The sequence below is a fragment of the Heptranchias perlo genome, chromosome 24, assembly GCF_035084215.1.
Source record: "Heptranchias perlo isolate sHepPer1 chromosome 24, sHepPer1.hap1, whole genome shotgun sequence".
Lineage (NCBI taxonomy): Eukaryota > Metazoa > Chordata > Chondrichthyes > Hexanchiformes > Hexanchidae > Heptranchias > Heptranchias perlo.
This window is the reverse complement of record NC_090348.1, coordinates 40,504,003-40,527,415: the sequence shown is the minus strand read 5'-3', so window position 1 is coordinate 40,527,415 and position 23,413 is coordinate 40,504,003. Positions and strand designations below refer to the sequence as shown.

Below are 23,413 nucleotides of genomic sequence, written 5' to 3'. Positions count from 1 at the left end.
TGATAGAGTAAAAACAAATCAACTTGTTCAGGAGAAGCATCATTGTTATTATCCTTTATTTAGCTCTTTGTTTTTGATTGCTAACTGTACTGTGACTGTTCATTAACACTGAAATCGTGCCTCATCAATTAGAAATGGCCTGGTATGACCCACTAAATCTAACCCCACTTTGTGCCTGAGATGAGAATTATAAAACTCCAAATGTGTATAAATAAGCAAATGAATTGCAGCACTACACTACAATTAGCCCATCTGAATGCTGAAAGAATGCCATTCAAATTTATACCATTTAGGAACTTTGGCTGCTGGATTGAATACGTAGAGATGTTTCCACTTGTGGGGGGAGACCAAAACCAGGGGCCATAAATACAAGATAGTCACTAATAAATCGAATAGGGAATTCAGGAGAAACTTCTTTACCCAGAGAGTGGTGAGAATGTGGAAGTCGCTACCACGTGAATAGCTGAGGCAAATGGCATAGATGCATTTAAAGGGAAGCTAGATAAGTACATGAGGGAGAAAGGAATAGAAGGATTTTCTAATAGGGTTAGATGAAGATGGGTGGGAGGAGGCTCGTGTGGAGCATAAACACTGGCATGGACCAGTTGGGCCAAATGGCCTGTTTCTGTGCTGTACATTCTATGCAATTCTGTGTAATCAATAAAAGAGTGCTACAAAACACACAGTTTTCATCCAAGCCAACATTCCTGACTTTGCTAATTTCAGCAAAAAAAAATAGATAAACTAAAAGAAAATGGTGAAATGTAGGTAGAAAGCACCATCAGACTATTCATCCAAGTTTAACTGTGCTTAAAGGATTCCTACCTCTCCACAACTGGATTAAAACACAAGCAAACTTGGTTTACTAAGGCGTTGTAAAGGTCATTAATGAGGAACTTGTGCACAGGGAAATCGAAAAATGAGTATTTCATTTGAGGTCAAAACTGGCATTAGTGAGCTCCACAAAACAGCAGAATGTCCAAGTATCACCACATCACTGGCAGAATTTTTTTTTTGTCAAAGGGGATCTGTGTTGTGGTCATTGGCAGTTATGCAAGATCTGTCCAGAGAACTGTGGTTGAGACAGAGATCAACATCTCATCGCATGCTCGCCGTCTTCCTTACATAATTGAGGGCCATCACCCCTTAACTAAAATATCCTGGTGACGCCCCACAGCAGAGCTGTGCTGGTGAGTAGAACATATTCTCCACTGGCATTGAGTTTATGGAGCGTCGAGGCCAGGAGAGCATTGGAATAGTTAGTCTGGAGATGAGAAAGGAATGGACGAGGGTTTTGGCACCAGGTGGACAAAGGCAGGAGTGGAGGCAGGCAATGTTATGGAGGTGGAAGTAGGCTGCCTTAGTGATGGAGAGTATATTTGGTCAGCAGCTCAGGACAGGGGCGCATAGGATGCCGAAGTTACAAGCAGTCTGGTCCAACATAAGATAGTGGCTGGGGAGGAGGATTGAACTATTGGCAAGGGAACGGAGATGGTGGCAGGATCCAAAGATGATGTATTTGGTCTTCCCAATGTTTAACTGGAGGAAATTACGGCTTATCAAAGACCGAATGTCGGTCAGGCAGTGATGACTGTGGAGGGGTCAAGAATGGTGGTGGAGAAGTAGAGCTTGGTGTTGTCAGCACGTAGATGAGGAAGAAGAAAGGGGGGAGGGGAGCAAAGGGGGATTCGAGAGGCAACAGTGTGGGGCCAGGAAGAGAAGCCATTGCTGGACATGGTTTGGCTGCATTTGGGTAAGTAAGAGTGGAACCCAGTGAGGGTAGTCCCATGTAGGTTTCATAGCTGTGAAAACTAGCCCACAATGTGTGAAGACAACAGGGTAAATTCAATGATCCGTCTCTATAGCGCCAATTCTCTGACCCATGCTCCCTTTAAGTGCACCTCCCTCCTGGGAGAGTGGGATCAATGAATTCACCCTTAAAAATGAAGGAGAATCAATATTACATTCATTCACCTACAACATACACTTTCGCTTGAATAAACTTTCATGCTTTCCACATTTTATAACACAAGTGAAATTTATATTCAAGAATGGCATTTACAAATTATCGGAAAGAACCGTGTCCATGCCACAATTCACTCCATACAGTTACCAGGTCAACATCATTTATAGTGACTTTTTTTTTTTATTAACAACCAAGTATTTGTTCAGATATAAGGGTTACCTTCAGGCTCATCCTGTGTACGTTGCTGAATAATTTCAGTTTGCTTTATAACAGAACTAGTCTGTCCGTTGTCTGTTTCACTTGTATCCATACAGTCTCTTTCTGACGAACCTTCAGCGATTGTATCCTGGGCACCATTGTACTGTATGCTGTCAGTCACACTTCTGCCATCTGTTGAATACACACAATAGTACTGTTACATATCATTTCCCAACAATCAAAAAAAGACTCCACCTAAAAGAATTACTTCAAAAAATTAACTTCAAAATTAAATGATGGTTCAGGTTGTGAAAAGACATACCAGAAGAGTCATTTTGCAAGGCTGCACAGGCAGCCTGAAGCCTCAGTAGACTCTTGTGTATGGGTCAGAGATGGGGCTGTAACACTGTAGTCCCGATTCTCCGACCCACACACAAAAATCTCTCAGATGTACTTGCAGCCAAAATAGTAACAAAAAACCCTTGGTCCAGGGTGACTAGCACTCTATTTCCATTCCCTTCCCAGTTGGAAACCACTGCTCACTCCACACAAAACGTGGGGAGTAACGGGAGGATGATATGTACTATGGGACATTAAGATGTTATACCACCTCAATTTGCAATGCACTTAAAATCTAGTAACTTTACAAAGAATGCATTCCATCAGAGTAAGCCACAGTTAGAGCTTAGTCAACAACGTAAAGCTATCGTTGAAATGTTATCACCAGTTTTTAGGTTCTCCTGTATAGGAAAGCCCGTTCATTCTCTGAGGATCTCCTGAATCAAACTGACAAGTTACAATATTCATGCAACCACGGTTTCTTAAAGTGTCTTCATTTACATCTTGATTACTACTCGCAACTTAATCTGTTGACGACTGCACGTGGTAATCGTAAACCACAAGGAAATCATGGTGTTTTAGCTGCTGTGTAAACTATGCTGGAGTCTCAAAAACTTCTAGTTCAGCTGCTTTAGATCCCTTACTCATGGGACAAATACGTGCATTACTGTGTTCATGCCACTTGGCGTACGTTACCAAAGTATTTTGGAAATACTTTTCAGTAGTGTTTTAAAAAAGGTAACTCTCAAAAGTTCAGTACTGAACAAAGCAATTAACCAGTCACTTGAAGAAAGATGTAGAAATCCCACAGGAAGTACAGCATGGCATGTCTTGTTGTGCTTGTGTGCTCCTGCTACGGAGACTTACCCCGTGAGCATGTATTGAGAAATTGTGTGTGGCCAACGATTCTTCTTACATTCATTTTAAAGGCTGAAAATCACAGGTTGCCCATGTACAAGCCTCCATACCAGGAGTGAGCAACCAGAACATTTATTCTATAATCTACTCTTTCGGTATTTTTATGCAAATAGTAAAGAATGGCTCTGATTAAAACCATTAACCACCCAGTGAATAATTTGGATTATTTTCTTTAACATGAACATCAATACCTACAACATATTAATAAAGTGAACTGCATATTACATTCATACATTTTTTTTTAAAAATCGAATAGACAATGTTAACATCACAACTCTGTAAATCCAACTGTACCGCAACATTCAGAACAGTAGCAATCCCAAACCTGACAATGGAGTTAATCCCTGATTCAAATGCTGCTCCTGGCTCTCGTTTTCTGCACGCAAGTCATTTGTGGACTCCTGTTCACAGAACTGTTCATAAAACAAAGTATAATTCAAAATAGTTTAAACCGCCTGATATTACACATATTATTGCACATTTTAATTCCTTGCATAATAACTATCGTCATTAAACTCAAAAACATTGTCGCCAGTCAGCATCAATTTGGAGTTAAAATTACTGTATGTACAATTAGATACTCCTAATCCATCTTTCCTTCCCCCTTTGCCATCTACTTTTGTTTACCTTAATCCTAAGAAAGGTAAACCCTTTTACCCTCCTAACTATCACCCTAATGCCCTTGCATTGGTACCTTTTAAAGTTATGGAAGCTGATGCCTCTCACATTATCCATCATCTCATACGTTCCGGCCCAATTCATAACCACCAGTAGTTTTACTGGTTTTCCTATTGCCTACAACTGTTTATATCATCTCGTTTCAATCTGCATTCTGGGAGACTAAGGGGACAATTGTAACCTAACTAGCCTGTCGGGAAACTGATGAGATCGGGTGCAATGCTGCTTTTACACCCCGCCCGATTTTACTCTCCATCGAAGTCAATGAAGAACAGTAACGGGCGGGGAGTAAAATCGGCATTCCGCCCGATCCCGTGGGTTTCCCACCTGACGAGTTAGGTTAAAATCACCCCCCAAGTGTCTACTGGGTCTTCACGTCTGTCACCAGAATAAGGGAGCCAGATTTAGCAGTGTAAATGCTAAAATCCAACTTATAACGTCAGTCTCCCAGAATCCAAAGTCAATATAAAATTAACTCATGTTACACACCTCTGGAACTCTGCGCATCGAGACTTTGGTTAATCAACTGTCATTACCATAGACATTACAAAGGCCTTTGATGGGATCTGGCACTATGCACTTCTAAACAAATTGCCATGGTCTACCACTAAAGCTATGTTCATGGCCATCTAATTTCCTTTTAAATCACTATCGATGCTCATACTCTGACTCCTTTTCCTATCAACTTAAGGGCATTCCAGGACTCTGCGCCTCTACCACTCTCCAATCTTTTGCGATGATTCCATTTGTACTCAACATTTTGTTTTTAAAACTGTGCACACTCAGTGCTCATAACCTTCAGTCCTCTTCTGGTGCAATGGCTAAATCTCAACTTAATCTCATTCGTGCCCTCTGAAGAGGCGGGTGAGGAAAAGGGTCCTTGGATTTATATAGGAACGCCCCTCCTCCCCTCAAGGAGGTGCAAAAAAGTGCAGATATTAACTTTAACAACAGGAAAAACAAAGGCAGCAATATTGGGGCATTAAACGGGCATTATGAGATAGCACCCAATTTTTTTTTAAACCCAAAAAAAGGGGCAATAATTGGATGCTAAACTCACGGAAACCCACTCAGAGTTTGAGTTGAAAAATTAGCGGAAAGATTAGATTTCTCTTTAGGAGGGCTAGCAAGTGAAAAACAAGACGGAAGAGGGGCAGAAAGAAGCAGAGAGAGAAGGCTTGAAACAATTTTGGAAAAGGACTGAAAGAAATGGCTACTAAAGGGGAATAAGACGATAGCTGACGCAGCCTTTCAAAATTTACAATTAGTAATTTACTCCAAAATGGGGTGAATGCCTAGAAATATCGTTTCATAGAATTTTACAGCCCAGAAGTAGGCAAGTCAGCCCAAATGGTCTATTCCAGCGTTTATGCTCCACACGAGCCTCCTCCTACGTTACTTCATCTCACCCTATCAGTATATCCTTCTGTTACTTTCTCTCTCATGTACTTATCTAGCTTCCCCTTAAATGGATCTATGCCAATCGCCTCAACCACTCCATGTGGTAGCTAGTTCCACATTCTCACCACTTTCTGGGTAAAGAAGTTTCTCCTGAATTCCTTATTGGATTTATTAGTGATTATCGTATATTTATGGCCTCTAGTTTTGGACTGTCCCAAACATCATCTCTACGTCTACCCTATTGAGCACCTTCATAATTTTAAAGACCTCTATCAGGTCACCTCTCAGCCTTCTCTTTTCTAGAAAAAAGAGCCCCAGCCTGTTCAATCTTTCCTGATAGTTGTACCCTCTCTGTTGTGTTATCATCCTTGTAAACATCCTGAGGGGATCATTACACAACCATGTGCTTTCAATTGGTTGCATGACCCAAGGGTTTCTAGTGTGGCATTGACTAATTTGAAATCTGGCCTGCTTCAGCGAGATATCTTCTAAAAGCCAGGAATTCTGTAGAGGAACAGTCCCCATGAACAATACAGTAGCATTCTCCATCTTGGATAGCTAGCTGAAAACCAAGACCATTTTGGAGATTTACCACATGCACTGTGGAGAATTTCAGCTGCAACCTGGCACACAAAGCCAAAGGACCCAATGATCATTAAGGGAAGAGTTGTGGTTAGACACCGAACCACTGCAATGCCAATATAGGACCAGAACGTGCCAAGTCAAACCTAGCCATATCTCCCACTGCTGGCTGCAAAGCTAACACTGACTGTAAACTGTTTCTCAGACAGGCTTACCTGCAGAAGTATGATTGCAACTCCTTCAAAGTTGTACTGAAACAAATGGCAATGGATGACCCCATCCTTAATAATTACATCAGGTCAACAGCCCGTTTGGGAAACAATCTACAGTCAGTGTTAATTTTGCAGCCAAAGAGGTCTGTGTATTAAGTGTTGTGCTGGCTCATCTATGAAGCTGGACTGGATTGAAACTACAGCAAGTAAACTTCAGTTAAAAGTCTACCTTTGGAGAGAAGGCGAGTGGTGTATATTATATTATACTGAGAATGACGAAGTGTATTATACCTGATAGGGTTAGATGGAGTAGAGAGGGAGGAGACGCGTGTGGAGCATAAACACCGGCATAAACCTGTTGGGCCGAATGGCCTGTTTCTGTGCTGTTCCTCCTATGTAATACCGTTTACCTGTTTTATTTAAATTAAACTATTTGTTGATGCAGAGCCAGAGTCTTGGACTAATAATAGAGTTGGCTAAGTCCGTTTTTTGAGTGAGGAGAATCACATGGCAGCACATGATACATCCAGTATCATAGTTAAGAGTTCCTGGGCCTCGGTATCATTAAATTAGATATTAGGCAGTAAAGGGTATACTCCAGATTATAGAGTACACAAGCTCCGCTTAAAGGACTGGCCGGTGACACTGAACCTAAGAAAATATTTAGTGTAAGAACCCAAAAACATGATACTCTGGGTTCATTTTTGCTCAATTAAAACCAGATTATATAAAACACTGTCAATTATTACAACGCACTAATAAGATTGAATGTGCTAATTTCAAGTCATACTTAGAAAAAAGCTTCAGGTTATCCCTTGCCAACAGTTGTAGTACTTACCTCCTCAACAGAGATGCTTGCAGTGTGTGTAAGATCACTTCTAGAATTTTGTGCTAATGTATCCTGCATATTATCACAATTGATGTCACTATCACTGCCCAGTGGACGTTCTTCCAATGGTTGAGAATTGCCCCAAGACAGTGTTTCTCCACAAATTGCTGTGTTGCTGTCACAAGAAGTGACGAGATTTGAATTCTTCTCAATCCTCTTGATTACAGATGACATTATTACTCCTGCCATTTGCTGTTTTTCTGAAGTTGCTGGCTCAGAACCACTTTCAATAAAAACAGGCTCTTCAGTTCTAGCCAGCCCTTCGTGTGGAGTTTGTACAGGGGCAGAATCGAGAGTCTCGATGCGTTCCTGGACGTGCCTTATTGAGGTCTGCAGCAGCATACTAGACTTAGTATAAAAAAGTCCAATCCACATGTGAAGGATGAGTTTCACTTCGTTCATGGTCTCTTGGATAGTTGGGTCCCAAGGCCTACAAAAAAAAAGGGAGAAGGAAGAAAGCACGTGGGAGCACAATTAACAGACTCTTTTGTAGAATCCTGCAAACCCCAATGTTTCAAATTTCATAATCTTGAAAGGAAACCTAACAGAATTTACCTACAATATTACTTTCTAACTGGAGAAACCAACCCTATTCCTCCCAAATAATGACATGATACGTTGAAAAGTAACTTTAGGACACCTCTCCTTCCAATTTACTATCCTGTCTATTGAGGATGTTTGCCGTCTACTTGACAGTTCGCCAGCAAGGCTGTGGAGATTAGAAACTTAGCACAGTAAGAACATAAGAAATAGGTGCAGGAGTAGGCCATAAGGCCCCTCGAACCTGCTCCGCCATTCAGTAAGATCACGGCTGATCTTCTATCTCAACTCCACTTTCCCGCCCTATCACCATATCCCTTGATTCCCTTAGTGTCCAAAAATCTATCGATTTCTGTCTTGAATATACTCAATAACTGAGCATCCACAGCCCTCTGGGGTAAAGAATTCCAAAGATTAACAATCCTGAGTGAAGAAAATGTCTGACCCCTTATCCTGAGACAATGCCCCCTAGTTCTAGACTCTCCAGCCAGGAGAAACAGCCTCTCAGAGGGCTTGACAGGGTAGATGCTAAGAATTTTATATATCTCAATGAGATCACCTCTCATTCTTCTAAACTCCAGAGAATATAGGCCCATTCTACTCAATCTCTCCTCATAGGACAACCTTCTCATCCCAGGAATCAATCTAGTGAACCTCTGTTGCACTCCCTCTAAGGCAAGTATATCCTTCCTTAGGTAAGGAGTTCAAAACAGTACACAACACTCCAGGTGTGGTCTCACCAGAGCCCTCTATAACTGCAGCAAGATCTCCTTACTCTTATACTCCAACCCCCTTGCAATAGTAGGTACAGCACAGGAGGCGGCCATTTGGCCCATCGTGCCTGTGCCGGCTCTTTGAAAGAGCTATCCAATTAGTCCCATTCCCCTGCTCTTTCCCCATAGCCCGGTAAATTTTTTCCCTTCACGTATTTATCCAATTCCCTTCTAAAAGTTACTATTGAATCTGCTTCCACCAACCTTTCAGACCATTACAACTCGCTGCATATAAAAAAAAGTTTCCTCATGTTGCCTCTGGCTCTTTTGCCGATCACCTTAAATTTGTATCCTCTGCTTACCGACCCTTCTGCCACTGGAAACAGTTTCTCCTTATTTACTCTATCAAAACCGTTCATGATTTTGAACACCTCTATCAAATCTCCCCTTAATCTTCTCTGTTCGAAGGAGAACAACCGCAGCTTCTCCAGTCTCTCCACATAACTGAAGTCCCTCATCCCTGGTATCATTCTGGTAAATCTCTTCTCCACCCTCTCTAAGGCCTTGACATCCTTCCTAAAGTGTGGTGCCCAGAATTGAACACAACACTCCAGCTGAGGCCTAACTAGTGTTTTATAAATGTTTAGCATAACTTCCTTGCTTTTGCCTCTATCAATAAAGCCCAGGATACCATTTTTTTTTAAAGCATCTTTAGAGAAATCTGCTACCATGCTCATTAGGTAAAGTTCATCAACGTATGAATCAGCTGCCACCTTGGTTGTCAGATTCGCAAAGCTCATCATATCCTTGATGATGGATAAACCTGGTAGGGCTGAACAGCTTATTCTTACAAGGAATTTAAATAAACCTTCTTTTAAGATTTTTTTTTCCCCCCGCTGAAAATAGATAACAAAAATCTAAGTGCATTACTTCCTCACTTCTGAAAGCTTCAAACAACGTACCCATGTAGAGCCCGATTCACAGATTTCTCCACTGAATCGTTGGTATACTTGCTGTCCCACTGGTACAAATATGGCCCTTTCCATTCAAATGTCACCTTCACAGTGTCCTTTTCCTCACGTACGTAGCGTGACTGCTGGAACGCTTCATCAAACCTGCACTGCGCTGAATCGGCCAAAGTACAATCAGATATCTGATCATATTTTCTCATTGCATCATTTTCCTTCTGGGGATCTGGTGCGCAACTTGTAACATTTGTCCAACATGCCTCTTCGCGTCTGAAAGGTAACACTCTTCCAATTAATGTTCCTTCCTCATAACTTCTTTCCTCGTCCCTAGAGCAAACCTCAGCTTGTGGCAGTGAAGTATGCGTCCGGTTTTGAAAGTCCAACACAGCTGAGTACCTTTTCTCACTCTCTACATGCAATGACGTAGACTGAAACCCCACATCCTCCTTCTCAGACAGCACGGGGCTAGCAACAGCTAAACACACGGGTTCTTTATCCCTCGGTGGCCGAGAATATGAATGGTCTCCCAAGTGGGAACGGCTAGGAATATCTGAAGATCTCTGAGCCAGATCGTTAGGTTTGAGAGTCTGAGAATCCTGCACTGGCGATGCTTCTCGGTTAGAAAAAGCTGGTGTTACACAAGGAAAACATTCTAAACTCGGAGACGCAGCAGAATGTGGCGGTTGATTTTTAGAGAACACTCTACTTCCTGTTTGATGGTTTTCTGCTACAAACGGCATGGTATTCTGTACCCTTAATTCTGTATTAGACAAACAATCACTGTACTTAGCAAACTGATCAGGATAAAGGTTTAATTTTTTGTTGCGCCCAACAGAACTAGTTTTGTTGTAAGCACGCATCCCAGAAGCCTGATGTAACGCCACGGTGTATTTCTTTCTAGATCTTGGTAATGCCGCGATAGCTGAGCTAATTGCAAGATCAGCAAGAATATTTAGTGCATCCGTTTCTCCTGTATTGGTATTACGACCGTCCTGGGGGACCCGGCATGCCACTTCTGGGGTTTTCTTTGCACGAAACACATCTGAACCGTTGCCCAAGGACAGGGGCTGCAGGGAGGCAGTTTCATCATCTGCAAAGATATTTTCCACAATGTTCCAGGTACAGACACCAAATCTCGAAATCTGTTCTGTGTTTGCTCCTGTAACACAAACTGACAGGTTAAAAAGTTAGTCAAAATAGGATAGATGGGTAACAGCCCATACCGAAGCAATTGAATCATACAACAGAGGGGTTTGGGAGAAATCACCTTTTTTTTTGGTCAGCCATATGGAAGTCCATCACCATGCACAACTTAGGTTTTCAGGCTTCACGCATCCTGTCACTTTAAAGCAATCACCATGCCTTGCATCAGTGACTTGCCTCATACTCCTTACCTATGAGGGATCCAGGTGTAGAGCCTTCTACAGGCACATTTGTCCTCGAAACTATCACTTCACATGGCAGACTGCCAAAAATTTGTAAGATGATCAGACTGGACCACTTGCAGAACCCAACCATTGTAGCAGCATTGTCAACTTAGATAGACAAGCAGTAACATTAGGGACAATGGAAAAAGAGTTCACCATAACAGGAGAAAACAAGTTCAGCCCTATTTTATACCTTAGGGTTCTAAACATATGATAGTCAAGATAGCCATGTTACCACAACAGGTCATCCAGACAGTTTGCCCATGATACTGGTTAGTTGTCAATGACCTAAGATACTACGCTGCCATTCAGTTGCAAGGGGCAACGTTATAATCACAATTTGACCTCTCCTCAGCCCCCAACATTTTCACACGATGCCCACCCATGGTCACAATATATCTCAGGATGCAGTATCTCCACGTGCATCTGTACCTGGATAATTGGCCAATCAATAGTCTCATCCTCAGGTTCTACTAGGACGGCTGTGCGGCAGATATTCAATGCAGTCCAAGAGTCAATTATGAAGAGTCCCAGCTACCACCCAAGTAGCAGCCACTACTCTTAGAGGCATTGTTTTGCACAACCCAGAAGAGTTTTCTGCATTCAGCCTGGTTCACAGAACTCTGTTATTACCACAGGAAGGTGGGCGAAATCCCAGCAAAACACCATTTAAAAATACTAGGTCTGATGGAACTAGCGATCTTCATGGTTTTTGGTGCTCAATGTTTATACAACAACTTTCAAGTGGATCTCCTCAGTCAATAGTCTGTTTCCTCCATTCCCCATTCAGTGAGGATTGGCTAGGTTCTGACCTTGGCTCTCTTATTGCAGTTACAGGAGGCCCGTGTCCCGTAGGATAAGCCCTTAGAAGAGCTTTCCCCACATTGGAAAACCCCGGCAGGATTGGCACCTGTCTGCAAGGAAGACGAGCTCTGGACAAGTGGATAAAAGAGAGTTCACCCAGCGCACGAACCGATTGGAATTAAAGGCCATAAGATTAGTTCTGGATCACCGCAAGAACATGGTGGTCTACACAGTCACCAAAAGTGGGGGGGGGGGGGAATGCGTTCTTATCCTTTTTATCTCTATGTGCTCTTACTGACTAAGATTTTTCTAAGCATTTAGTAAGGATAGACAGCACATTAGCAAACACTCTCAGTCATCCCACAGTTAACCCTCAACAAGTGAAAGATCGGCCCAAAGGTGGTTCAGGACATTTTGAACATTTTGTGGTGAGCGGGTGTCTTTTTGCAGGCTATTTCTGCGGGGCTTAGTGCGCCTACCTGGCAAAGACCGTGGGGGAAACTATCTTCTCAAGAGTCTGGGTCAGAGTTAAGAGGCAAAAATAGTGCCAAGTTCTAAGCTGCAAGGACACCTGCATACTGGCACGTGGAGGGACTCCAGAGTCTCATCCCAGAGACCTGAGCATGTAATCTAGGCTGACACTCCAGTGCAGTACTGAGGGAGTGCTGCACTGTCGGAGGTGCCGTCTTTCGGATGAGACTTTAAACCAAGGCCTCGTCTGCCCTCTCAGGCGGACGTAAAAGGTCTCATGGTACTATTTCGAAGAAGGGCAGGGGAGTTCTCTTTGATGTCCCGGCCAATATTTATCCCTTAACCAACATCACTAAATAAAAGCAGATTATCTGGTCATTTCTCATTGCTGTCCGCGGGATCTTGCAGTGCGCAAACTGGCGGCTGCATTTCCCACCTTTACTGAGTGACAACACTTCAAAAGTACTCGATTGACTAAAGCACTTTGGGACGTCCTGAGGTCATGAAAAGCGCTGTATAAATGCAAGTCTTTCTTTCTTTCATGTAGTGACAGTGTGTCAGCCATTGCCTGAAGCTCCACCTCCTTGCAGTCATGCTGCAATCATGACCTGTGGGAATGGTACCACAGAGGGCAGAAGGCGGCCATCTCACGCAGAATCACCTCGACTTCAGCAGCCACCAAACTAGGGTGGGGTGCCAGGCTGTATCATCACTTGCCTGCAAACTCCTGCCTGCACCCTGGGTTTCCTTCCCCATCATTTATACCAGTCTTTTTTTTCCAAACCCCTTTCGCTTTGGCCAAGGGGTCAAGATGCTTTCAAAATTTTTATCCAACCTTTTGACACACTGTCTCTGATTGTGTTTACATTTAAAGAGCTGAGGACAAACTGAAAAGCAACAGGGAGGTGTCATCAATAGAATACCACATTTTATATGTTTGAGTTAGGAGGTCTTACCCTCCCAAACTTTTTTTTTTCCCCACTGTTTTTGTGAATTTTGTGCTGATCAAGTGAAGGGATATTATTGCTGGGGAATGGGACACAAATATATTGAATAAAAATGGATTATTTTGCAAATATATCTATAACTGTTCCATCTTTTAAGGAAACAATTACCTTTCTTCCTAAGTAAATATCTACATCCCTGAAGCACCGCTCAAAATTTAGATTTTGTTAGTACAATAGGTGGCTTACTAAAATTGTAACCAGAGTACAGTATCATCCCAGGATTTACCAGTACACCTTATGGCAGTGGTGGGCTGGAAAGGATCAATCTGAAATTCCCCTTACCAGTTTGACCACGCTGTTTGGTCAACTTTCTCGTCATCGTATTCCCTACGCTTCTGTAGTTGCCGACTGCCTTTCTCGCTTTTGCGCTTCTTTTAGAATTCGTTTGAAAAGGCCCTCTCGAAGCTTTCGTTTTCTTTTTTTTCTTCACTTCCAGTGGGGCAGGCTGCTCCGCGGAGCTACCTTTATCTGATTCTACCAGCGTCCTTTTATTATTGCGAGCAGATTGTGACCTCGTGGAATACCCCAGATTCTTTGAAGCTGCATTTGCTGCATCACTGCTGGTTGTACAATTAGGGCTTTTGAAGATGCCCAACATTTCCGCTTCAGTGCCCAGTTTGCTTGTTGCGCTGGCGGGCAAAGGGCTATCCTTTTTCCTTTTCACTTTGCCAGCACCTTTGCTAACCGCCTTACGGGCAATTTGCTTGCCGACTGTGTTGGCTCTTCTCACATTCTTGCATGGTTCTCCGTCTGTTTGCTTCGTTTTGCTCCCTGCTACAGCCCTTATCTCAACCCCAGGGCCAGGCGATGCATTCTCCACAGGAGTGTTCCCGGGCGCGGGATTTTTTCCTTGAGCCTTTCCTGGTTTAGAGATTCTTTTCCCCCGTGGGATCGCAGCCTTGGGAGGCTTTGGTTCCGAAACTTGAGAGCAGCACAATTTGGCACCGGGGTTTTTAACCAACTTGAGGCAATTCTCCTGAAGTTTCAAAACTGTTGCTATGGGCAGTACGTAGCTTTCGGGGTCGGTAAAGTAAGGAGAAAGTTGGGATATTGCCGTTCTCTGGCAATTTCCTGGAGCAGGCAACTCTCTTTCGTTGGGTGGCGCACAGGCAGTAAGTGAAGGGCAGCTGTCTGAATTGACACATATTTGATCAGAACTCTTTGACAGCTCTGGAGTCGTGTTGAAGTATTCAACGAGGTAATCCTCAATCAATTTGTTACGTGGCATGGTCTGAGCGTCATCGGACTTCAGACCTTCCGTTACAGCGTAGCCAATGCCGGGAAGAAGCGGAGTTATCCTCTCTGAGAGAAGCGAGCTACGTCCTGCGTGAGTCGCCCGATTTATTTCTGCTTTGGAAAAGAAAAACTAGATTATACGAAAAGTACAGGAAACGAGTTGCTAACATCTCAAACAAAAGCAAAAAATACCGCGGATGCTAGAAATCCAAAATAAAAACAGAAAATGGAGGCTCAGCAGGTCAGACAACGTCTGTGGAGAGAGAGAGAGAAACAGATTAACGTTTCAGGTCGATGACCTTTCATCAGAACGGGTGATGAGAGGTCATCCACCTGAAACGTTAATCTGTTTCTCTCTCTCTCCACAGATGCTGCCTGACCTGCCGAGTGTTTCCACATAACATTCCAATTATCTGACTACTTGTGTCTACAAACTCACACTTTTTCCCTCCCCAAATGCTACCAACAACAACTTGCATTTATATAGTGCCTTTAACATAGTAAAAACGTCCCAAGGTGCTATACCAGTCTATATACCATTCGCTACAGTTGAGCAAGCAGGACATTCATATTTAGGCCTCTCCACAACAAGCTCTCCTGATGGCTCAGTTGGTAAAAGCAGCATTGCACATGAGCCACAAAGATCAGAAGGTCACATGTTAGATTACAGCTCTGTGCTGATTGCAGCCACGGTGGTAGTATGATCGGTACAATTGGACTCGCCACCCTTGTCCAAGGAAGGAGGGGGTGATATCAGTCAGGGTTGCTGCTCCTGGTCGCTATCTAATGACCTCTACTGAACGAGGGCAGCATCGGGCACTTGGGCTACGATTCCCCCTACAGTTGAATGACCTAACAGTACTCACTGCCCAGGCACACAGGTGAAAAACCCTCCCTTACACAAGGCACAGGTAATGACTGGTACCTGGTAAACTATAATCGCACCAGGAGTTGATGTTTTCAGGAGAGCAGTGGGAGAGGAAATGGGCAAAAAAAAAAATCGTCTTCATAGCTTCGGTCAATTTTGTTTCACTGTCAGTTTGACCTAACATTTGCCAACATATATTCTCTTACCTGGTGGGCAGTAACCTATACCGTACAAGGGTCCACTTAAGATGATTAAGTACTAATTAAAAATCAACTGATTTTACAAACCATTTTTAATGTCATAATTAAGGGGTCTAAAAATATTTGGCGTTGTTTGATGGTCCTTTAAAGTAGAGATAAGGTTTACCTGCAGTATAATGAGCAAAACAGTTAATACCTTTAAGGTGAGCAATTCTAGGTGCTTTGTAAATGAACACAGCTTGTACTGCCTTGTGGATAGTCTTGCTGCTTTCTGCATTACATGAAACAAAATGCCCATTATTACAAAAGGTTTACTCAATTCAATTATTCAAACATTCAACTTGTTCTTTATTTATATTCTTACCACTAGTAGAACTGAAAGCAGAATCGATGAACAAGATGAGTAGCCCCTGATCGTTTAAGCATTTTACAACTGCCTGGAAAAAAAAGCACACACATGGAATTTCAGTGGGAATGCAAACATATGAATATAGAGAAGGGGATGGAAAGTCATTTGAGATGAGCGTCAATTTGTATTTAAATAGCACCTTCAACAAAATAACCTTTTTAAAAAAAATCCCTGGAACTTTAGAGAGGAAGAAACAGACAGACACCAAATTCATGTGGGGAGTTATTAGAAGTAACAGAAAACTTGATCAAAGAAATAGGTTTGTAGTAGGCTTTTAAAACTAGAAGTCTGTTCAATTCTTACCAAGTTCTTTTCTTTCATTTCATCTATTAAAGGACCCAATTGATTGGCTTCTCCTTCCATGCATTCCACCAGCTCATACAAACTGCAATATAAACCTTCCAAACAAACTGAGACAAAGCAGAAAGATGGATCAGTTTTTCACCCAAACATTTTTTGTAACTTAACATGTGGTGCAAATCAAATTTAATTACCTTCTTTAAGTTTGTAATGTTCTCTTTCAAAAACTGCCTGTGGCAATTTGCTTTTCAGTTCACAAATGTTCATAACATATTCAATTTCAAGCTTTGTGGGTCTGAAAACAAAAAGTTACAGTAGATGAAAAATGTTGATATTTAACAGAAATAATGCACAATTCATATTTTTAAAGAAATACAATGTGCAATCCCTACTAATTTTTTTTGTTTTGCAATCTATTCACAAGTCACGCAGCCCTTCTATGACTTGCAACTACACTGCAACTCAGTCTTGCAGTATTTTGCATTTGGGCTAGAGGTCCACAGAATTGAGACTTAGGGGGCAGGAGGTGAACACATCAATATCGATCGGTCACTCAACACAGGTCCAGGCTGAAGGAACTGGATGATGTCTCAGCAGTGGGATTCATAATGGCGACTGACCCAAAAGACTGGGCTCATCCTTACAGCCATGCTGCTCCTCAAAACTGTCCAGAGAGATTGAAGGCAGTCACTTCCAAGTCTTAGAAAAGGGATGTCGGTCAACATATTAAAATGTTAAATCAAGGTTTTACTCTTTGCCATCACTGCTTGTGGTGTTTTCAAAGGTGCCGATAATACAATTCTTGGCACTTGTGGTGGCGTGGATTGGGTGCCATCTCTCTGTAATGTGGGGCCACTGAAGCCTGCTCAGTACCACAGTCAGATTATAGACAATGCCATACATGCTCAAATCTGAAACACATTTTCACATCATTTCAGGGAAAGGGACTCTTAGAAACCTTCCAAAAAATAAGAGAATCAAAAGGCGTATATGAAAACAATCCACAAACACACCAATGTGCCAAAGATTTCCACATATACTAACTGTCTCTTCATTATGTCCTATTACTATTTCTCAACACCATGCCTATGCCATGTGCCAAAAACTCTTTCCACACATGAAGCTAATTTCTTACTCCTATGAGATGCCATCTCAGTGTCAGGAGGTTGAGGTTGGTGGCTGGGACTGTACCCAAGAGAGCCCTCAAGGTGACATTTTTCAGTGATACTGATGTCCTTGCAGGACCGTGCGTGTTCAATACCTATGAGACCCAGTCCAGAAGCGTCCCCCCCGCGCTCAGCACCCCGCTGAGCTGGCACTGGAGGGGACTGGATTGGTACAGCCACACGGTCACTGCCATGAGTATCAGCAAAGCTGCTATCACTCTTTCCAGCCTACTTGTGCTGGGCACAGGCTCAATTTGGTTAACGATCTAAGTGAGAACAGTCCAAACAGTACCAATTAAGCCGTGAAAGCCCTGAGCTTGGGCGTTTGAGGGAATCCATGGAAGTTATCGCAACTGCTACTCCGGTAGCAACAATCACCCTTGGAACCGCCTCCTGATGTCCCACTGCTGAAGGTTCCTGGACTGCCACATTCACCAGGGTGTAGATGCACAATTACCATAGTGCTGTACAGTCTCCCTAAGTGATGCTGCACCAAGCTGATGCTGAGGCATCGTTCAATGGCCAGCCAGCTCAGCACAGGACCCGGCTGATTTCCTGCTCTCCCTAACCGGCGAGCTGCCTCAGGGCACCCGTTCAACATCCGCCCGACTAGCGCAGCAAATCAAGCTCGAGCCCTACAAGGCAAAAGCAGAGGCAGTGAAATTCCACCTGGGAACTTTTCAAGAAGCTGCTGAAGTGGGAAGGCCAAGTGAAGGGGGAACATTACAGAAAGGAAGTCACCCTCAGGGGGGCAAGAGAGACTCTTCTGGAGATGCCCAGTACAGGATAAGAAGTGCTACGTTATCACAGAATGCTCATAAGTTCGAGAAACAGCACTTCATTTTTTGATTAGGCACTTAACAACCTTCCGGACTTGACATTGATTTCAATAACTTCACATCATAACCACTGCTCCCATTTTTTCAGATAGCAGGTGCTGGTAATGGTTCTGCTGTCGCCATTTTGAGCACCACTAAACCCATTGTTTGTTTCTTTACTTGTTCCATTCCCACCCTCCTTGCCTTGCACCATCATCCTTTTTGTCATTTAATCACTCCTGCCCTCCACCCCATCACAGACCTTTGCTTTTGTTCTTTCCTCCACTCCTCTCCTCCCGCCCTTTCCCTGGCTCTGTACTTGCTTAAAAATTGTTTAATCTCTAACTTCTTCCAGTTCTGACGAAAGGTCATCAACCTGAAACCTTAACTCTCTTTCTCTCTACCTAGATGCTGCCTGACCTGCTGAGTATTTCCAGCATTTTCTGTTTTTGTGCTCATATTTCCTGGCAGGTATTTACAGCATGGCACTGGCAGAGACCAGAGTTTACCTGCCCCTCATCGCCACTGTGTTTAGTGCGAGATGATTACACCTGGACAATCCATCCAATACAGTTTCTGACAAAATTTTCAAACAAAAGAAAACCTATGTTTTTTACATTTCCTTAAACCGTGGACTTAATTCATATTAGATAACAGTGATGTCAGGAAGGAGAATGGTGGAGGAACAAAAGTGCAGACTTACAAAACAACTGGCATCAATGCACTGGCAATCGACTTCAAAGCCACACTGATCACTTTGTCTTTGTTGATAAGTGTTCCTTTCCAAGGATAGTACTGCACTGCTAAATATAAAAGGTTGAGGTTATAGCAAATGAAGATACCTGAAAACAGAGCTATACACGCATATATACGCACGCATATATACGCACGCGCACATACATATATGCACATACACGCACACATGCACATATACATAGTTCAACCACCTATATAATCACACCACTAAAACAGTCCACAGCCAAACCCAAAAAGGAATATACAGTCAACTCACAATAATTCAAAAATTATTATGTGTTAAGAAATTTGAAATATCCAATAATTAAAATTAACCAATGTAAATAACAGAGTGCGAATTTAGTGCTAAAAAAAGTCAAATTAACAGATTACATATACAGGCCATTTGGCCCAACTAGTCCATGATGGTGTTTATCCTCCACAGTCTTAATCCCATGTGCTCACCCTGTTCCGAAATCCCTTTATTCCCTTTTTGCTTCAACCAACTATCTAACCTATTCCTAAAAGCAGACACAGTCTCTGCTTCAATCACTCACTCCAGTGGTACATTCTACAGCCTCACAACTCTCTGTATAAAAAGTTTTCTCCTGTTCGCTGTCCTAAATCTCTTAAGTTTAATCTTATATCTAGGTTGCCTCACTCTGGACCCCTCAACCACTGGAAACAAGTCGGTTTCTATCTACTCTGTCCCATCCCGTCAAAATTTGAATCACCACCAAAACCACCCCATAATCCACTAAACAAAAAACAGCCACAGTTTCTCCAAGTCTTTCTTCACATTTGTATTTCCCTGTACCAGGCAGCACCCTATTAAATCTGTGCTGTATCCTCTCAACATCCTTCCCATCGTGTGGAGCCCAAAGTTGCAAACAAATTCTAACTGTGGTCTTACTTATATAAAGATTCACCATTACATCGACTTTTATATTCTATACCTCTTGACATAAAACCCATTATCCCATTAGTGTTTTTTTTTAAATGGTCTATCTGCTTGAGGTGCTGCTCTCAATGTCTTATGAACCCGAACCCCCAGATCCCCCTGCTCTCCCACGTCACCCAGCTTCCTCCCATTCAAGGTATAATTACTTTTATTTTAATTTAAAAAAAGGTGCCACCTCCCATATACTGGCATCGAATTTCATCTGCCACTTTTTGCCCATTCCACCATTTTATCAATATCCCCTTGCGGCTTCCATTGGTACTCAGAATTACTTACTGTACCTCTCAATTTAGTATGGTCTGCATATTTGAACACCTCTGCCTCTGGCCCCATCTCCCAGTCATTGATGTACACAGAAGCAGTTCCAGAACAGAACCTTGTGGGACATCACTATCCACTTCCAACCCTTCTGACTGCCCTTAGCTCCTACTCTTTTTCCTCCCTTCTAACCAGTTTTAAACCCAGTTTGCCAACCTCCTCCTAATTCCACACCCTTTAATCTTCGTGAATTAAGCAGTTTTGAATTAAGAGTAGACAGAGTGAGCAGTTGATCTTTTATTCCCCCCCCACCATATATATATATATATATATATATATATATATATATAAAAAAATCGAAAGACTTGTATTTACACATTGCCTTTCATGACCCCAGGACATTGCAAAGCGCTTTACAACCAATTAAGTACTTTGGAAGTGTCGTCACTGCTGTAATGTAGGAAATGCGACAGCCAATGTGCACACAGCAAGCTCCCATAAACAGCAACGTGATAATGACCAGATAATGTTTTTTTTTTCTTAAAGTGATGGTGGTTGAGGGAAATTGGCTATGAAGACACTGGAATATTATGTAATTTATATCTCTTACGTGATATTAACAGTCATCCGTGAACCACTGGATCACACCCAGACTTTCAAATCTTATGTCACAAATATATTGGAATTAACAGCAAAATTCAAAAATGCGTGGTATTCATAGACTAAAACACTTCTTTAAAATATCAGACTTCTGAAATAAGGGAACACTAAGTTTAACATTCTGAGTTCAAAGGAAAAGCTTTACCTTGAATTTCAGGAACAAATCTGATAAGGAAAAAAGGAAAAAAAAAAGTTACCTTCACCAGATTTTTAGGGAGCATCTGTACATGCATCTTAAAACAAAGACGGTATTACTCCAAAAGGGGAAAGAAAAGAGAACTTACATCTCAATCCCTCCTGACTGTGACATGGTGCGCTTGTTGTCACAGTACTGAAATGCTACAATAGCATAAGGATAAATCTGTCTAGGGCACTGAAGAACATCACATTGTCCAAACTCAAACAAGTAATACTGGAATAAAGGGAAATAAAACTGGTCACTAACAGAATACAAATGTCATGAATACTTTAGCCAAACGGGTCAGAATCACATGTTAAAAATCGAGTAGCAAAGCTTATCCAACAACAAAACTTAAAATATTAATCACAAATCAGTAAAAACATTTCAAACCGAATCAGTACTAATTTCTAGATAAAACTTTATTAACTGTGGGTCAACCAAAAAGTGAATTCTGCGAGGGAACAATGTCTCAATCATCCATCAAACACTCATATCAGACAAATGCACAAACAACTTCACCTGTGTCAGTTCAAATGCTTGAAAGTGACTAGTAATGGAAGAAACTTTGTCAGTGTTTGTGGAAACATGGCAGTTGTAACCAGTGGACGGACCAGTGTAATCAGCAGTGTGATTTTCAATCATACACTTCACTCTACCCTGTTAAATAAACAAAACAGCATTGGGTTTGCTCTCAAATGGGAACACGTGGAAAGAAATAAAAAGGTCATTCAGCCTGTTCCAGAATTGCACAATCATGGATTTCTCCAACTCATTTAATTTCGCGCCGGGAGCTGAACAACCAGAAATAAAATTGATGAGTGAACACCTTCAAATTTCACTCTAGCTTCCAGACAATCAAGCAAAAAATACCAGGATCTGACTAACATTACAATCTACGTCATTCAGCCCTGACTCCTGACCAGTTGCATTCAATAGATGGCAGTGTTCCTGCATATGCCTGCATTGTTCCATATAACAGCAGTGAAATATGATGTGTTTGAATACGGCATAAACACAGGACGCACTGAGCAATATCAGAGACCCAATAACTGATTATATATTTTTTTTTAAATGTTAGAATAGGTGAGGAAATCAGAATCCAATTTAGGAACATAGGAACAGGAGTAGGCCATTCAGCCCCTCGTGCCTGCTCCGCCATTTGATAAGATCATGGCTGATCTGTGATCTAACTCCATATACCTGCCTTTGACCCATATCCCTTAATACCTTTGGTTGCCAAAAAGCTATCTATCTCAGATTTAAATTTAGCAATTGAGCTAGTATCACTTGCCGTTTGCGGAAGAGAGTTCCAAACTTCTACCACCCTTTTTAGATGGATCTTCTGTGGATTACAGTGAATCATCACAAAGCAGAAAATAGAAAATGGTTCCGTTGTTACGGCTGTAATTACAGGGACAATTTTAACTTGGTGAATTTAGATCTCCTGTTCATCGAGAAGGGTGCGGCTGATAAGGGAGCGCTTGTTACATATAAACGCACAATTTCCTTGAGAGCAAAGTTTAAGGCAGTTGGTGCACCTTAAGCAAAGAACAAAATACATCCGGTCACGCCAGTAGATCAAACACAAGTACAGTTTTCTGAAATTTCTAGCTCATGATATCTAATGGGTCGAATAATGCAGCTCAGAGACTAAACAGAGCATTGCATATCGTATGATATTGTGGGTATCACTATCCATAGCAGCACTGTCAGAAAGATCCAAGAGCAGTTTTATTTTTTTTTGTGGGACGGGGAGGAGCAAGTGGAAGAAAAAAAACATTTTAGTCGGATCAGGTTATGGAACTTAAAATGATAATACTTCTCGATCAAAATGAGAATACCTGAGTAAAATACAGTTACTTTACCTTAATAATTTTAAAAATGAGAATATAGCCACTCTTCCCATGGCACAATGGTGTGGGATGCAGGAAATCTGAATATTTACAAAGATATACTCCTGTAGGACAAAAAAAGGTGAAGTTACTTGATTACTGTAGTGAACATCATTCAAAGCTTAAATATTTCACAAAAGCCATGTCTTAGTTGTTAACGCCTTGAAATTACTCTTTACAATATTAGCATATCTTAATATGGAGGACCAGGGAACACAAGTTTAAACTAAAAGTAGGAACAGTCTGGATGATTGGCAGTTCTTCTTTTCCCAGAGAGTAGTGAGCCTTTGGAATAAGTTGCTGGCTGGCTGTAGTGGGTGCCGACTCTCTGCCTTCAAGAGGGAGCCGGACGCTTCTTGACTGGGGCAGAGAGCACATTGTATAGTAGGTAAGCACCCTTATAGATAACACTTGGTCCATGTGATCTCCTGGACTAGTTTCAATCGCCTGAGGGGCGGGGTCGGAGAGAAATTTTCCCAGAGTATCTTTTCCCCTTATTGGACCTGGGATTTAGCCTCTCCCAGGAAGGGGAAGGTGGGCTTGTAAAGTGTCTGGTCACGATACTACAGCCACCACTAGTGTGGACCAGCTGGTCTTTCCCTCCCCGTCAATTTCA

The 23,413-nt window shown here is 42.2% G+C and overlaps 1 protein-coding gene across 8 annotated transcripts in view; it reads right to left on the bottom strand.

Moving 5' to 3' along the window:
• The window catches only part of LOC137341718 (protein TASOR 2-like), a 59,591-nt gene that overhangs the window by 15,536 nt on the left and 20,642 nt on the right, over positions 1-23,413 (bottom strand). For 4 of the 8 annotated variants that reach the window (XM_068005139.1, XM_068005145.1, XM_068005146.1 and 1 more), the window contains exons 5-18: positions 22,771-22,862; positions 21,425-21,562; positions 21,009-21,136; positions 20,870-20,889; positions 18,814-18,913; positions 16,321-16,421; positions 16,130-16,236; positions 15,782-15,854; positions 15,614-15,688; positions 13,396-14,463; positions 9,399-10,575; positions 7,133-7,613; positions 3,747-3,834; positions 2,186-2,356 (exon numbers count right to left, since the gene is read on the bottom strand). In XM_068005139.1, the coding sequence (XP_067861240.1) occupies positions 2,186-2,356; positions 3,747-3,834; positions 7,133-7,613; positions 9,399-10,575; positions 13,396-14,463; positions 15,614-15,688; positions 15,782-15,854; positions 16,130-16,236; positions 16,321-16,421; positions 18,814-18,913; positions 20,870-20,889; positions 21,009-21,136; positions 21,425-21,562; positions 22,771-22,862 (3,819 nt within the window). The remainder of the gene's footprint in view (positions 1-2,185; positions 2,357-3,746; positions 3,835-7,132; positions 7,614-9,398; positions 10,576-13,395; positions 14,464-15,613; positions 15,689-15,781; positions 15,855-16,129; positions 16,237-16,320; positions 16,422-18,813; positions 18,914-20,869; positions 20,890-21,008; positions 21,137-21,424; positions 21,563-22,770; positions 22,863-23,413) is intronic. The other 4 variants (XM_068005143.1, XM_068005140.1, XM_068005141.1 and 1 more) reach the window with 4 other exon arrangements.